The 17,110-nt window shown below is 29.2% G+C and overlaps 1 protein-coding gene across 1 annotated transcript; it reads right to left on the reverse strand.

Moving 5' to 3' along the window:
* Positions 1–471: 471 nt before the first annotated feature.
* LOC110640364 (chalcone synthase 2) lies at positions 472–2,289 on the reverse strand. The gene is made up of 2 exons (XM_021791649.2): positions 2,009–2,289; positions 472–1,755 (listed from the first exon to the last, which is right to left on the reverse strand). Exons 1-2 carry the CDS (start codon positions 2,187–2,189, stop codon positions 749–751), a joined length of 1,188 nt encoding a protein of 395 aa, XP_021647341.1. The 5' UTR covers positions 2,190–2,289; the 3' UTR covers positions 472–748.
* Between the last annotated feature and the right edge of the window lie 14,821 nt (positions 2,290–17,110).

The following is a 17,110-nucleotide window of genomic DNA, read 5'->3' on the forward strand; positions in this document are numbered from 1 at the left end:
TTCACCCCCCTTTTGGACTATTTTAGAACAACATCCCCCTCCTACGACTACTGTGGTGGTAGCACTTGGTTGGTTTGATGTCCAAGATAATATTTTTGGTCAGCAGATGTTGTCCTGCCTGATGAGGTACTGTCATGGTATCGGCCTGCTAGTTCATTCCATCTCTGGTAACAGCCAAGAATGGTGGCTCTATACAGGTCTATCTCCGGCAACAACTTTGAGCAACGACTCTGTATAGGGTTAGGTGTTTTGCTTGAGCAGGACTCCTAGGTTTGTTTTATGGGTTGGGTTTAATAATGTAGGTTTGGCTAGAATAGGACTTTGGGTCTTTGTTGAGCTTGACTTGATATCTTATTCTTTTATTGGACCTTTGTATCTTTGCCCATTAGGCCATGTTTAATGCAATGCTCTGCATTTTCAAAAAAAAAAAAAAAAAACATTAAGCCCAACAGCAATCCCACCATACAAAGATGAAATCGAAATGGCAGTTGCACTACTTCAAAGTTAAATGGTACAGAGACACACATAGCCTCTCATACGAGACTAAAAAAAAAAAATAAAATAAAATAAAAGTCCATATTACATTTTAAAAATAAAATAAAATTTTTATTACACTCAATGTAGTACTCCACGCACGCAACTTCCAAACCGACCGGTCATCTTCTTATTATAATTTTTTTTCCATTTCTGCCCTCAGTTGCCTGCCACAAAATCCAGCAACTCCTATCCTTTGTCTCCATCTTATTGATCACTGAGTTGCCGATTCTATGGGGACGCTGTGTAACACGACGGTTTCCACTGTTAGACCTGGGCCAAACCCGAATAGAACACCCCATTCTAACCCTTCTCCTGTGGTGGCCTTCCCTTCCTCCAGAGACTTCTTTCTCATCTCGTCGAGGATAAACAACACACAAGCACTGGACATGTTTCCATACTCACTCAGAACATGTCTGGTGCTCCTCATTTTTTCAGGTTTTAGACTGAGTTTTGCTTCAACTTGGTCAAGAATTGCTGGGCCGCCAGGGTGAGCTATCCAGAAAATGGAGTTCCAATCACTGATACCAATTGGAGTAAATGCTTCCACCAGGCTTTTTTCTATGTTCTTTGAGATTAACCCTGGAACATCCTTTAGCAAGTGAAAGGTGAGACCCACTTCACGTAAGTGTCCATCAATGGCTCCATCAGAATCAGGAAGGATCGTTTGTGCTGCTGAAACAAGCTGAAATAATGGACGCTCGATGGAAGTATCAGGATCAGAACCAACAACTAAAGCTCCAGCTCCATCACCGAAAAGAGCTTGACCCACTAAGGAATCCAAGTGGGTATCTGATGGACCACGAAAAGTGACAGCAGTGATCTCAGAGCATACAACAAGAACACGGGCACCCTTATTGTTCTCAGCCAAGTCTTTGGCTAGACGGAGGACTGTCCCACCAGCAAAGCAGCCCTGCTGATACATCATGAATCGCTTGACAGAAGGACGGAGGCCAAGGAGCTTGGTGAGCTGGTAGTCGCAACCAGGCATGTCGACACCAGAGGTTGTGCAGAAAATAAGATGAGTGATCTTAGACTTGGGTTGGCCCCATTCTTTGATGGCCTTAGTTGCTGCTTCCTTTCCTAGCTTTGGAACCTCCACCACCACAATGTCTTGGCGAGCATCAAGAGATGATTCCCAGTAAGCACACATGTTAGGATTCTCTTTCAAGATTTGCTCATTTAAATGCATGTATCGTTTCTTGATCATAGATTTGTCACCTGTTACAACACCGATATATTAATGACTAACATCAGACTTACATGATTTTTCTATGAAGATATATTTCCATGAAAGCACTCTCTTTCTTTTCTTGAATAATCAAGATGCAACACCAATAGTGTTTCGTCGATGAAATATATATATATATATAGCCTGATTAATCATCTAATTTTTTATATGTTTGGAGGGTCTTGAATTCGAGAGATACGTGATTCAAGAAATATAAACATTTAAAGGGAAAAATGAACGTACACATGCGCTTGAACTTTTCTTTCAGCTCTGTCAAGTGCTCGCTCTTAGTGATCCTGAAGTAATAATCAGGGTAATCAGCCTGGTTGACACAGTTTGAGGGGGTGGCGGTGCCAATGGCGAGGATGGTGGCCGGACCCTGAGCTCTCTGGGCCTTTCTGATGTCCTCAACCGATGCAGCCATTACCTTTTCTTTTTCAATAAATTAAACAACTAGACAAGACGAGATTTAGCAGTTATGGTCGGCTGATATGTGCTCCAGGCCTGGTGGAAGAATGGGAGCGGCAAGGGGTGGTTATATCAATATATGGGAGGTGGTAGGTTAGATGGACGGAAGGCCGATGGCCACGTGGCCCTGGGGTTAGCTAACTAAAATTGGGGGTAGATGTGGTACCACATACAAATAATTTTCTTTATGGTTTTTGTTTGGTTTGATTTTGTTAATTTTTATTAACTAGAATTCATAGGAAAATTAGTTGGAATTGAGTACGTACTCTCTATTTCCTTGTGAATTTCTGAATTATAGTTTTTCCATCCACTGTGATGGTGTTAGGTGTAGCATAGGAGTAGGCATGCCACACCTTATGTTTGTAGCATAAGGTATAATAATGAGTATGGTAGGTAAACTTATGTTTTTGTCATTTAAATTTAATAAGTTTAACTTTTTTTAGGATTCGAGTCATAAATTTATATTAAATTATCATAAATGTGGAAAGTATCCAGTTTGGTGTAAAATTTAGTTATTAATTTTAATAAAATTAATTATTTAATTTTTATATTTAAAAAAATATATTATTTATTCTCTATATTTTTCTTCCAATAAACTAGTTAGTCTCTAATTTCATCAAATTTTTTGTTAATAATATTAGTCAAATTACTTTTTAATTATTTTATTTTAGTGAAACTAATTAGTTATCCCTATAATTTGAAAAAAATATATTCTTATATGAAAATAGAAATTTTACTGAGGAAAATAAATTTGAATTTACATATATATTTTTTAGATAGTTCAAGTATAATTTTATTTAATTCCTTGAGTATTATTTTTGTGTTTTTTTATTGAAAATTAATTTTCTTAAATTATTATCTCTTGATTACTTGGAGATATCAAGTAGTACTTGTTCAAGTATTGTTTCAAAAATAGGAAAAAAACACAAAAATGATAGCTTTGGAATTAAATGAAAATATTTGAAGTATTAAAAAAGAAATGTAATTTAGATTTAGTCTCCACATAATAAAATTTATATTCTTCAATTATTAATTTTTTTTTAAATATAAAAACTAACTAACTAATTAATTTTATTAAAATGAATGAATTGAATAATAGTATTTTTAAAAATATAAGAACTAACTAATTAACTTTACTAAAATAGAATAAATAAATAATAGTTTAACTTAATTAAAATTCACTAATTAACAAAAAAATTGAAGAAGAGATTAAATAGTTTAACAAAATTAAAATATATAAATTAAATAATATATTTTTAAAATATAGGAATTAAATAATTAATTTCGTTAAAATATAATGACTAAATAATAATTTTTTAAAAAAAATATTTTATAAAATGATATTATTTAAAATTATTTTAAATGAGTTTCTAATAAATAAAATAATGTTATTTAAATTATATAAAATTTTAAAATCAATTTTAAATTTTTTATTTCAAATTTTGATACTCAACACATGGCACAATATACAACAATTATTCATTGATCAGTGCAGTGCGTCACAAGAGGAGACACTTGTCCTACATTAGAAAGGAATGGAGGTCTTGGGCTCCTTATAAGCGAGTGTACTGCACACCTCATTAGGTGCATCTTTTGGGGAGAGGATAATGACCCCGTGACAATAGTGGTATCAGAGGCATATTTTGGGGAGAGGGTAATGGCCCCATGACAATAGTGGTATCAGAGTCGATCGGGTCTCTTTTGACTCACGCCAAGTGCCCCAATGGACCGAGTTAGGCAGGGTGGCAGGCGGCAATGAGGACGTTGTTGAAATCGGGTGGGGGAGAGTGTCACAAGAGGAGGCACTTGTCCCACGTCAGAAAGGAATGGAGGTCCTAAGCTCCTTATAAGAGAGTATACTGCACACCCAATTAGGTACATCTTTTGGGGAGAGGGTAATGACCCCGTGACAAGTAGCAGAGTCCTCTTTATTTAAAAAAAAAATAAATCATTTTCATCAATAGTAAATCTTATATTTTTCAATAAAATAAAATAAAATGCTCCTTCAATTTTTTTCTTTTATTTTTATAATTTTTTCATTTAGAGTCTCTTTTAATGACTTTTATCTTTCTCATAATATATTTGAAAAATGAATCAATCAAGGTATTTATTTAAATTCTATAATTTAATATAATTTTATAATAAAGTTCATCTATTATATGGCGTAAATTTAAATTTTCAAAACGTGACATTATAGTGAGAATCTCTAATTAGGAGAGAAATTTTTAATAGGTGTAAAAAAATTCTCATTCTAAAAGGTCTAATGATTAAGTTAGAAGTATGAAAATGATAGACATTGAAATCAACGTGGGAATTGAAAATATTTTCTCTGAAATATTTAAAGATTAAATTATAAATCTCTCAAATATATTTATAAAATAGGCTCTTTCTCTTGTGTAATTATTTCTGTGTTTTTTTTTTAATTACAATTTTTAGAGAATTAATTAATTTAATAACACTGAAGTCATTTTTATAATTATGAGATTTTGAATTTAAATCTTCATAATGAGTTAATTATATTAAAAAAGATTACATGACCAAAGACGCATTAGACTCCATTAATAAAACAGTAGATGTGGAATATTAAATCAAAGAATTTCTTACCAACATTAAGATGTATACACTCATTGACACATTATTAAATGAATGTGATTTTTACTATAAAATATGGTAAGTCTCATTATAAAATATAGTTTTTTTTTTTTTTGTCAAATGTATAAAATATAGTGAGTCTCATTAATTTTTTAAAATAAATAATCATTAAAAAAACACTTATTAGCTACCTAATCTGCAACTCTATTAAATTGAGGAGAAATAATCAATATTTAAGGATTAATCAAACTAGACAAAAAGTAATCAACCTAAAAAGGAAAGGCAACCATCAGGATTCAAATCTTGCCAAATTGGTATTTGATATTTGATGAATGCCAAGTAAAGGATTGTAAATGTGCTAATTAACAAAAAGAAGGCAATTGCCAATCCAATTTTAATTTTATACTATATTATATTTTAAAATAACCAACAAAAATTATTTTATTTCATTATCTATGATTACATATCTTTAATTTTTTTATAATTAGAAAATTTTATTTTTAAAATTTCATTATTTAGCTTTGAAGCTGAGTATCATTTTAAATTTTAGTCAAATTAATATAATTAATAAAAACTGAGATATGAAAAAAGATTTATTAAATTTTGTATAAATGAAATTATTTTAGGCATTGGGGTTTGGACAAATTAATGAATGGCCGATTTAATCATTATTAAAGGTTTAAATATGACATTATTTAATTAAAAATCAATGCTTTATTTTATTTGTAATTTTATTAAATTTAAATTTTTTAAAAAGTGTTGATTTAAAATTCATACCGAACCAGAATTAAATCAAAACTTGACCAGAACCGTCTTAAATTGGATTAGACTGGAACTTAACCAGGACAATAATCTTAAAAAATCAAAATCGAAACTGGAACCACTTTAAAACTGGACTGAAATCAGCCCGAAACTGTAATTCAATGAGAACTTATCCGAGCTGATTTCGATTCTAATTCAAATATCTGAGGATCAAGAAATTAGCAATACCGATCCAAAATCGACCCTTGGCCAGGTTTACATTAAGGTGGTAACTCGACTCTTATACCAACTGTCCTTCTTGATAGGGGAAGAAAAAAATCAATCATACTAAGGTAGTTCTCGCTCTAATGGCAAACACAATTCTAAAGTCATCATAACGTCAGAAGTAGGATAGTCTTCAACTAAAAAACGAAGAATCAAAAGATCCTTGAAATTGTCAGCTTATAACTTAGCGTCATTTCTAGATAACTTGCACATGCTGCCAACCACAATTTAATAATTAATATTCTAGCTGGATATGCATCCATCACTTTTCTTTTAATTACATGCAAAGTTAAGCTAAAACCATCCATAAATTGCTCTCTAAATGTATAAGTGTTCTTGTCAATGTCCTCTTCTAAGGTTTTTATTCTTGGAAATTGAAGGCATAACCCCAACTTTCGATATTGACAAAGTCAAATTGAGGTGAAGTTGATTTTTCATTTTCGCTCTCTGCAAATTAATTTCCTGTAAATCATCCAATTGAAAATGGGATTCTTTAATTAATTTGGTGATATGTATGTTCGCAATCTTTGAAAAATAGGGTTTTGTCGATAGTTCTATTGCTACCTAAAGCTCCATTTCGTTTCGGTTTAATTAATTTTTTTTTTTTGTCTAACCACCCGATGTCTGAGCTACTGGCCGATTAATCCGGATCAGGTACTGCAGAGGCCCATTATGGAAGCAACCCTCCCAACCCGGTCTGCTTCATCCACAACGCCAGGATTCGAATCCTGGATGTTGCCTAAGAGACCTAGCCACATAAACACACTAGCCAGCTAGAAAGGTGTTTTCATTAATTACTAGCTCAGCTCTTCCTGTGTATGATGGCAATTTATCACCCTTCGCGTTAATAATTATATATCTTTCTTGCATGCATGATGATAACAATTCTTAATTAGTGAGAATTAGAAGGAGTTATGAGTTGATTAGGTCAAGTGATTCATTCTGCATGGCTTTGTACGTAGAAAACATACAGATTTACTGAAATAGTGCATCCTAGAGTCCAAACCCCTCGTGGGTATCTAGGCCCGAAGGATCTCGAGTCCATGGCTCACCGATAAATGACTCCGGATGATAGTGTGTGCCATCGATTGCTTAGTTTGGATGCATATCTCAGAATGAACATGGTTTGGTAAGCAATTGGATAAGCTTCACTTGCATGTTCTGAGATACTCTTGCTTAGAATCTCAAAGTCAGAATCCCACTAAGAGCAAGTATCATGAAGTATGGATAACGTTAAAATAATGCCTCAACGTTAAATTTGCTAGCACCAGATACGGCTTACATTGTCTAATTAAAGGCAACTTTGGTTTGACTGCTCGATATAATCGATAACTGTTAGCTAACAGCTAATAACTGGTAGCTGATAATAGCTTATTTATGTTAAGTGTTTAGTAAAACTATGTTTAACTGTTATTGTTGCTGTTAATATGTAAATTGACTAAGAAGGACATATATCACATAATTTATTTTATTATTGAAATAAATATAAAATTATAAATTTATTATATTATATTATTTATTTTATTATTAAATTAAATATATAATTATTAATTTAATATATTATATCATTTATTATATTATTAAAATAAATATATAATTATTGATTTAATATATTATATTATTTATTTTATTATTGAAATAAATATATAATTATTGATTTATTATATTATATTATATTACTTATTTTATTATTGAAATAAGAAAATAATTAATTTAAAATAAAATAATAAAATAACTTTAAAAATATAGTTTTAAAATAATAAAGTAATTATTATTGTTGATAAAGAAAAAACTTATAGCTAATTTTAAGTTATTAGATGTAAAAAATGTATTATTTCGTAATAAATAAGTATTTTATATTTTATGTTATTAATAAAAAAATTTTAATAAAGTTATAATATGCTAATTAAGATGTTAACATAATAAATGAAAAAAATAAAAGTATTAGTAATATTAATTTTCGAATTATATGAAAAAGAATAATATAGTCTAAGTAAAAAATAAAATCAAATCAACTATCAGCTGATGAGAAATTAACTATCAGTTGATGAGAAAACAACTCTAAAAATAGAGCTGATACAAACTGCAGCCATAGATATCATATCAGTTATCCATCAGTTATTAGCTCTATTTTTTTAAGTTTACCAAACACTCTAATTTACTTATTTGAATATCTATCAGTTATCAGCTGTATCCAAAAGGTGAACAAAACACTGCCTTAAGTACTTGATATTCTACTTTCAAGCTCTCATCTTTTACAAACTTTCAACTAACTTGAGCATTGAGTTAGCTGTCCATAAGCTACCAAATTCATCCATTTACTCTTTGTAGGTTCAACTATCTAACTAGAAAACTCATGACAATGTCAAATAACAAGCATTAGTTTTTTTTTTTTCTTTTTTTTATAATTCATTATGACGGAAACTCGAATTTGAGATTTTATAATTTTGAAAATAATTTTAGTATCACTGAGTTAAAGTTGATTAATTGAGTTTTCTTTTTCTGTGAATATTGTCTCTCTATTTCGAGTATATAATACAATGATGAGTAGGTGAAGTGAATGAACAAAAAAGCTTTAAAATATGATAAATTCTTGTCTAAATTCTGTTCATTTAAGGGTGGAGGGAGAGGAGTCTTAGCCCCTTTGTCACACTCTACTCCTCCGTAAGGCATAATATGATCCTGTAGTACACCTAACGAATTACCGTACTTCACATACCGGTAACCCATTAAATATACTACAAGGGATTTTAAAACAATTTCTGTTCATTTTTAAGCTGGTGGGTAAATTTTTCATAAATATTAAAAACTTTTAATTGACATTAAGTCACAAATCAAATTTTTGGATATTTAAAACTACAGTAATTTTTACAAAAATTTCGGCAGAGTATCGACTGTATTTTGAGAAAACAATTCTTCAAAACCTGAAAAATAAAAAAAACACACTGCCAATATTTTTACTCAACCATAACTCCAATACAAATCCATTTCATCTCACAATCTCATACAAGAAGCTCAACTCAAAATCAACCGCAATTCGAAGCATCTCATTTCGAAAAAAGAATAATTTCTCATTCACAAAATACAAAAATTTAATTATTTACATTGATTATAAAACTCAGAAATAAATTTGAATATTACAATAATTTGCATTTTAATTACATACCCAAAATAATATTATAAAAGTTCCTGTACAACTGCTCAAACAATTTACATACATATAATTATATGCATACATCAAATTCTAATGTACAAGGGTATACCTCTAATATACCCGAAGTTAATCCCAATGAGTCTTCAAGGCGTAGCTACCGGAAATCTCACTCGGCTGCTCTCTTTTTACTTTCACCTGCGACGGCATACAAAGCTATCGCTGAGTGGTGAACTCAATGGTGCACAACCATGATTTAAAATATAATATACAATACTTTACTAAAATTTTAGCAAAGAATTTGGAAATCTTGAAATTCAATCAAATTTTCAAAAATCAAAATATTCGTTACCAATAAAATAAATCATTTGTTAAAATGACTCTGCTCAAGAATTTCAATTTATCAAATCATAATTGAACATTTAAAGTAATTCCAGTAATTTATGGAAACAAATCTTAATTTCAATAAAATCAATTATGCATAAATTCCATTTGAAATCATAATTCTTACTATTTAAAACCCATTCTTTATCTCACTAACTATGCAAGACTAATCTGTAAGGGCCATCTTTGAGGCGATTCTAACTCCCTATGGTCAGGGAGGTCGAATCGGGATTCTAACTCCCTATGGTCGGGGAGGTCGAATAATCATGCACAGTACACAACACAATAATGAAACTTTCGAAAGAGCCAACAAAAATCCCATTATCTCCTCTAATAAGAGGAGAATCTAAGCCTATACACATACCATGGTATTCAAAATAAAACAAAGCTAACTCCATTGTCTCCTCAACAAATGAGGGAGACGGGTAATAACTTAGTCAAACATTTATAGTGAGATATAAAACAATATCATAAATCTCTTTGTCCTTTTTGTGAGCATAAATCACAACACAATTCAATTCAATTCAATGTAAATTCCAATATCCAATAATTTTTATGCTCATCACAATTCAAAATAAATTTTATCCATTTCCCATGTCAAGTAACTTTCAATCAAAATTTTTTCAAAGCTAAATTTATTCAATTCATGACAAAATAAAATCATAACTAATTTCATTTTCCAAAACTAAACTCATTCATACTATAACACATTTCAATAATTGTTGAGATAAATTCAATATTTGATAAACATAATACAATAAGAAATAAAATCATTTAGTCAAAAAACATATAAAGAAACATAACCAATAAAAAATACTTGTTGTGCACAAACCTCTTTATTAACTAGTTTACTCCAAATTTTAGTTTTTCCTTAAAGATCTCTTTCTAGTCTCTTTTTCAACTGAAATACACAATTTACAGTGTTTCAGTACCATATCTTATAATAAATTCATTAATTTATTTCATGCCTACTTAGTTGTAGCCTTAAATTTACTTAAATTAGTATCCTTTGAATTTTGTATTTTGGGGTTACTATTCATTGCACTATTCAAGTCAAAATATTGACTTTTTCCTACTAAACAGATTTATTAATTCTAATTACACTCATATACCACTTTTTTTGTGTCAATTTTGTTGGCATTGATTGCCAATTAAATTTTCAACCTACCTAAGTAAAATCCCAAAAATTCAGTTTTGGGTCACTTATTTGTATTGTTCCATTGGTCTGCCGACAGTGGGAATTTGGCCAACTTTTCTTCATCAAAGTTGTTCCTTAATGTCTTATCTTTAATTCTCTTTTTGTATCACCCTACTTGGAGTTTTGTAGCCCAAGTTATGGCCATTTTTCTAAGGCTGGCTGGATTAGTATCTACCCAGAATTATGGGCAGATTTTTGGTTCTGACAGTTTTGGGCAACCGACTTTGGATGGAAAAATAACTTAGTTATGAGCAGAATTTGAGTTGGTATTCTTCATAAAAGTTGTAATACTATGTCATATCTTTCCAATGCCACAAAAATCAGGTCATTTGGACTTGCGTAGACCAAGTTATGGCCAAATGAATAAACACTATTCATTTGGTCATTTTTGTATAGTGGCAATGCACATTACCTAGATTTGACCTAATTGTTCACTAACTTAGAGTCACTTTCTAAGCATAGTTTTTAAATAAAAATGTGTCATTATGTGTCTATTTTCATTTTCAATTGGCCTCACACCAATTAGAGTGGTAGAATTACAGTTTTAGTCCCTGAAAGGGACCTAGGTCAAGCTGTCCAGGATTGGACCCCTACCTATTCGAATTTGATTTTATTTCTAACCATTCAAACACATCCTAATTTGTCTCAATTGAACATTTTGAGTCTCATTTAGGTCAAAGTACATCAATTTATCAATTTCTCAATTTTCCCCCCAAACCCTAAAGGTCAAGAACCCTAATTTTTCAACTTAATTCAATTGATGCAATTAAAGTGTATAAGCATCATCTACACCCTAAATCAAATTTAATTACACCTTTAATTGCATCAAAATCAATCAAACCCAAACTTCCTTACATTGGCCGAAATTCATGTGGATGGGGATGAGCATGATTTGTTTCATTTGTTTATCAATTTCTAGTGTAATTTAACTAGTTAATCATGAATTAAAGCATAAATTTGAAAACTAACCACTAACCTCTTAGTAGCTCTTTCACTCTTCCAATTCCCACTTCCTTTTTGAATTTTTCTCTTCTACTCCTCTTGCCAAAGCTTGATTATAGGTTTTTAACTATGAAATTTAGGGGATTTATGGGTTAAATTCAAGCTTTAAAAGCTTGAAAAATATGGCTATGGAGGAAAACTAAAGAGAGAAAAGAGGATGAGGAGAGGGACGGCAACTAGAAAATGAAGATGACCATTTTTTTGTTTTTAATTTTATGTATTTATCTTGCTTTTTGACTTAGTAAAAAATTAGAATAATTAAATTTTATTTTTGACATCATGGGTAAGGTCACTAAGATGAGGTCATAATTTATTTTCTTTTCTTTTTCCTTTTTCCTTTATTTTTCCATAGTTTTTTAATTTAATTCTATATTCCGAAATTTTTATTTCTCCGATTTTATTGGACAATTAGGTTGTGAGTTACCTCCAGGGGTGAATTGACCAATTTGCCCCTCACCGGTCTGATTCGGTTTGCAAATAATTCAGTATTTCTTCCAGAATCCTGACCTAATTATTTGATCTGGTTCTCAATCTTTTTCTGTGATTTTCACATTTTTTCTAGCTTCTCAATTTTTCTTAGGACTGCGGTGTCACAATGCTCTTTACGAATTTAGGGTTACAATTGACTTCGCAGTCACTTCCCGGTGCGATCACCCATTGCTGTGACTCTCGGCTCATTTAACTTTTTATGCTTTGTTTTTCTTATTTATACTTGACCTTCTGGTAATCACTATTTATTTTCATTTAGGACTTTTCTCAGTAACATAAATATGATTATAATCCTCTTAATTGTTCAGACCAATACTGATCACCGGAATAGTGATTTGCACAGGACCATGCATGCAGGGGTGTTACATCCTTCAACCCTTTTAAAATTTTCCCTCATATATATATATATATATATATATATATATAATTAACTTATTTTAGATAAAATTATTTTACTTTAACTATTTGCCTTTCCCAAAAAATAATTATATTATTTTATTAAGATATTCAAAAATTTTCTAAAACATTAGCACCCTTGAAAAAAATTATAACTTAATTACACTCTATTATGATATTTTTAAATATACAATATTAACCCTTCAAAATATACAATGAATAAAAAATATATAAGCAATAAATGTAATTAAATAATATATTGAATCAATAATATTGGTCCTCTCAAAAATAATTTTCTGACTTTGCCCCTGAATCTATTATAAACTTAATATATAAATATATAGGTCACATATATTTAATTGTGATCCCACTATACATTTTAGTGTATTTAACTAAGAATAATCCCTACATGCTTTCTAAAGATGTGTCAAAGGAAGACATAACCTAAGTACAATTAATTAAGTAATTAAATTACATATAACTTAGGATACGAAGCGTCGTCATCGTCATCATCATTAACTTGAAGAAAAACCTTTTACGTTAGGTGGATCAAAAACTTCATATATAGAGAAATGATTAATTAATGAGTTAGTTGTTTGATTTAGGTAATCATCGACGCAATTTATTAGTGAAGATGAGTTATCAAATTCAAGCTATATAAGAAAATTAATTAAAAGAGAATGGTGTGGGTTTGAGAGGGCCATACATTAATTCAACTCATCACCTTAATTATTTTGAGTTTGCTAAAATATCAAAGCTATATATATAGGGATGGTAACGGGTCGGGTTCTTACGGGTACTCAATCTGACTGAACTTTAATAAGACGGGTTTGGGATGAGTTCGAGTTTGAAAAATAATATCTGTGACGGGTTTGGATTTTATATGTTGAGTATCCATTACTCGAACCCATTTATATAAATACTAAATTAAATATAAAATATATATATATATATATATATTTTATAATAATATTTATAAATGTTTATATATTTTATTTTATATAAAATAAAATTTAAATATTTTATAAAATTATTAAATTTTTAAAATATAAATTATTAATCAAAATAATTTTTTTATGTAAAATATTAATTAAAATAAATAAAATTAAATGGATCAGATTTAAGAAAGGTTCAAATAATTAAAAATAAATTTTAATCAAATTTAGGATGAATTTAAATTTTAATAATATTAATTATATTCAATTTAAATTGAATGATTTTTATCAGTGCTCTACCCCATTATCGTTCATAATATATAATAGTATAAAATTAGATTATAAGCATAATTATGATTAATTAGGATATCCTTTCCAATGTCCCATCCATTTGGATTTTACAGCGCAGAATGGATAAAAATAAATGTATCTGATTGGATGGATTTTAATTTTAATTATTTTAAGTTGCTGATTATTTTAGGTTTTGTTTTTATTCAGATTAGATCTTTTCCAATTGCAAGTTATTTGGATTACTTATTAAATAATTATGTACAAAATAGTTTTACAAATTAGGGATTGTTTCTGATTCAAATTTTAATTGTACTCATTTAATTTTTATATCAAAATTATAATATAATCAGATTAATTTAAATGAATTAATTTCGAGATTGGGTCATGAGGCATGCAACAGAGCAGAATTTGAAATTCGTCTTTAGGGGTAAAAAATAAATATTTCAACGAAATCAAATGAAATTTTGATAAAAATAAATGAATAAAAATATAATATATTAAAGATTAAATTAAATAATATAAAAAAAATCTGAATAAAATTAACATAAAAATGTAATGGCGGAAACATAAACAAAATATTGAAATAGCAAATAATAATTTTTTTTTAAATATACCAAAATTTATAAATAAAATTTTAATTTTAAAAATTTTTAAGGGACGAGCAGTAGTTTTTTAAAAATAAACTAAAATATACAGGTAAAAATTTTTATATTTTTATTGAGCTATTTAATATTGTTGTTGGAATTGCTAACGATAAAATTACTTTTTTAAATATACTAATTAGAGATTATTAAAAAATAATTTAAAATTAAATTTAATAAACTTTAATATGAGAATACTAAAATAATAAAATAATTTTTTTAAACTATTTTTATAATAATAGCTAAAATGATATTTTTATTAAAAAACAGCTTTAGTCTTCAACTTCAATATTAAATAGGTAGTAATAGGGGTGATCACGGTTCAGGAACCGTCAGTTCAGGTTCAATGAAATTATGAACCTGAACTAAACCGTTATTGAATGGTTTGGTAGACGGTTCCTGAACTACCAGTTCCGGTTCGAGCTCTGATTTAAAATGATTTAAAAGATGGTTAGAAAAATGACTGTTCAAGATGGTTTGAAAGCAGTTTAAGAGCGACTTAAAGGAAAAAAATTATAAGAAAATTTTATTGATTTAGAATTTAAGTTATATTTGTAAAAATATTTTAACTTTTCTTAGAAAATTTTCAATTAAAATAAAATAAGAAAAAAAAAAGAATGAAAATAACTTATTTTTAAGACAAATTTAATAAGTAAAAACTTGAACTTATTAAAAAATTAGAGATGAAATTAATTTTTTTTTTAAATAGAAAAAGGTGCATGAACTTAATTTTGCTTATATATCCCTTTAGGATTTAGAATAATTAAAATTTTCAGTTATAAGTTGAGAGAATGGAGATTGAAGTGGTTTGGTCATGTGAAGCGTAGACATAAGAAAGCTCTAGTTATACAAGTAGAGCACATTGAGTTAGAGGATAGAAAAAAAAAAGAGGTAAACTTAAACTAACTTGGAGGATAATAGTATAACATGACCTAGAAGTATTACACATTTCATAGGATTTAATCCAAAATCATTTAGAGTGGAGAAAGAGAATCTATACAGCAACTCCAATAAATTTTTAGAATAAAAGCTTAGTTGAGTTGAATTGAGTTAGTATTACTTGCCCCTTTTTAAAAAATTATATGATAAGTGATAATTAAAAAAGTATAAAAAAAATCAAAATAGAGGGTATTGAAAATTTTATTGAAGATATAAAATAATAACAGAGTAATTGAGATAGTATTAAGAATTTTAGTGAGCATATAAAGTAATAAAGTAGAGGAATTGTGAGAGTACTGAGAATTAAAAGGAGTGTAGAAAATAATTATTTATAAAATTTGAGAGAAATTGAAAGAGTATTAAGAATTAAAGAGAGTGTAGAGAATAATTGTGTAGAAAATTAATGATATATATATATGTATATATATTTGGGAGTAGAGTGAGGTATTTATTGAATTCTTTTGTATTTAAATCGTTGGTTTGATCGGTTCAGAACAGTCGGTTCGGAACAGTTCAAAATCGCCGGTTCACGGTTTCTAAAAAATATGAACTTGAACCAAACCGTAGAAGGACGGTTCGGTCATGTTCGAAGCCGGTTCCGATTTTGACCTGTTTTGGTCCAGTTTTGATCGAACTGATTCCAATTCTATTCCGGTTCGAAACTGGACCATGGCCACCCCTAGGCAGTAACATCTAGTTCCACCCATACATGCAATCACCGGATTGACCATTAATTAAATACTCTATTAGGAAATTAAAACATGGACCATAAACCATTTTCATGCACAAACCCATGGTCATGGCCCAAATTTGTAACACTAGTCTAAAAAATAACCACATTATAACTAACAAGCTATATTCACTAGTTTATTGTCTAACTGTTCTTGGTATTTTGCATAAACAAATTAAATATTGCTCCAAGGGATCAAACCAAGAGAGGGAATTAGACCATAACCTTCACCGAGCAAGAGTTCATTCAGCATGCACACCCATTGAACACTAAGGCCGCGCTTGGCAATATTAGTTACTTTAGTAACTGTTAGCTATTTTAGTAGCTGTCAGCTGTTTTACTAGCTATTAGCCGTTAGATATTAGCTGTCAGTGGTTAGTTATTTATATAGCTATTAAAATAGAAATATTCGATAAAAATAGTTGTTACATTAGCTGTTAAATGTAAAATTCTTATTGACTCAAATTAAAACGCTCTCTCAACTTCTAAAAGCATTTATAAATCACTTTCTCAATTTCTAAAAGTTAGTATAAATATTATGTCACCGAATAATATAAATAAGAAAAATAATATTTTAATTCTAGTCAAAATATTAAAAATTACCTTAAAAATTATTACCGAGCAGAGTTTAAAACCAAACATATATTGCTCTTAAGTGTTTTCTCTCTCCTTACTTTGCTATAAGGTTTAGAATTGATTTAGATTGCTTCTCATCATACTTGCATATAATGACCATATTCTCCTCCTAGTCCTTGCATGGGAGGCAATTGTCTCCCTACGGTGGAGTTTTTTTTTTTTTTTTTTAAATCACTTGTTGGAAATAATGAGCTATCAATTTATTCGATTTAAAATTAAATTAAATTGATGAAATTAAATAAATTAAAATTTTTAATATGTAAAATTAAAACCGAACAAGATTTTAATGGAAAATAAAATTAAATTAAACATCAAATATTTTGATTTGATTTAATTCAATAATTTGAATTTGGATAAAACTTGACTTGAAGTAGAAAGGAAGATAACTAAGCGGGAATGACCGGGGGAAGGCAGAGAGATATGGATTGCAAAGGGTAGGGGCAATAGAAAACATAATCTATAATGGC

The sequence above is a fragment of the Hevea brasiliensis genome, chromosome 1 (assembly GCF_030052815.1).
Source record: "Hevea brasiliensis isolate MT/VB/25A 57/8 chromosome 1, ASM3005281v1, whole genome shotgun sequence".
NCBI classification, from domain to species: domain Eukaryota; kingdom Viridiplantae; phylum Streptophyta; class Magnoliopsida; order Malpighiales; family Euphorbiaceae; genus Hevea; species Hevea brasiliensis.

Coding starts and splice junctions, on each gene's coding strand:
- LOC110640364 (XM_021791649.2), bottom strand. CDS start 2,189: ATGGCTGCATCGGTTGAGGACATCAGAAAGGCCCAGAGAGCTCAGGGT. Junction 1,756..2,008: donor AGAAAAGTTCAAGCGCATGT/GTACGTTCATTT, acceptor GTGTTGTAACAG/GTGACAAATCTATGATCAAG.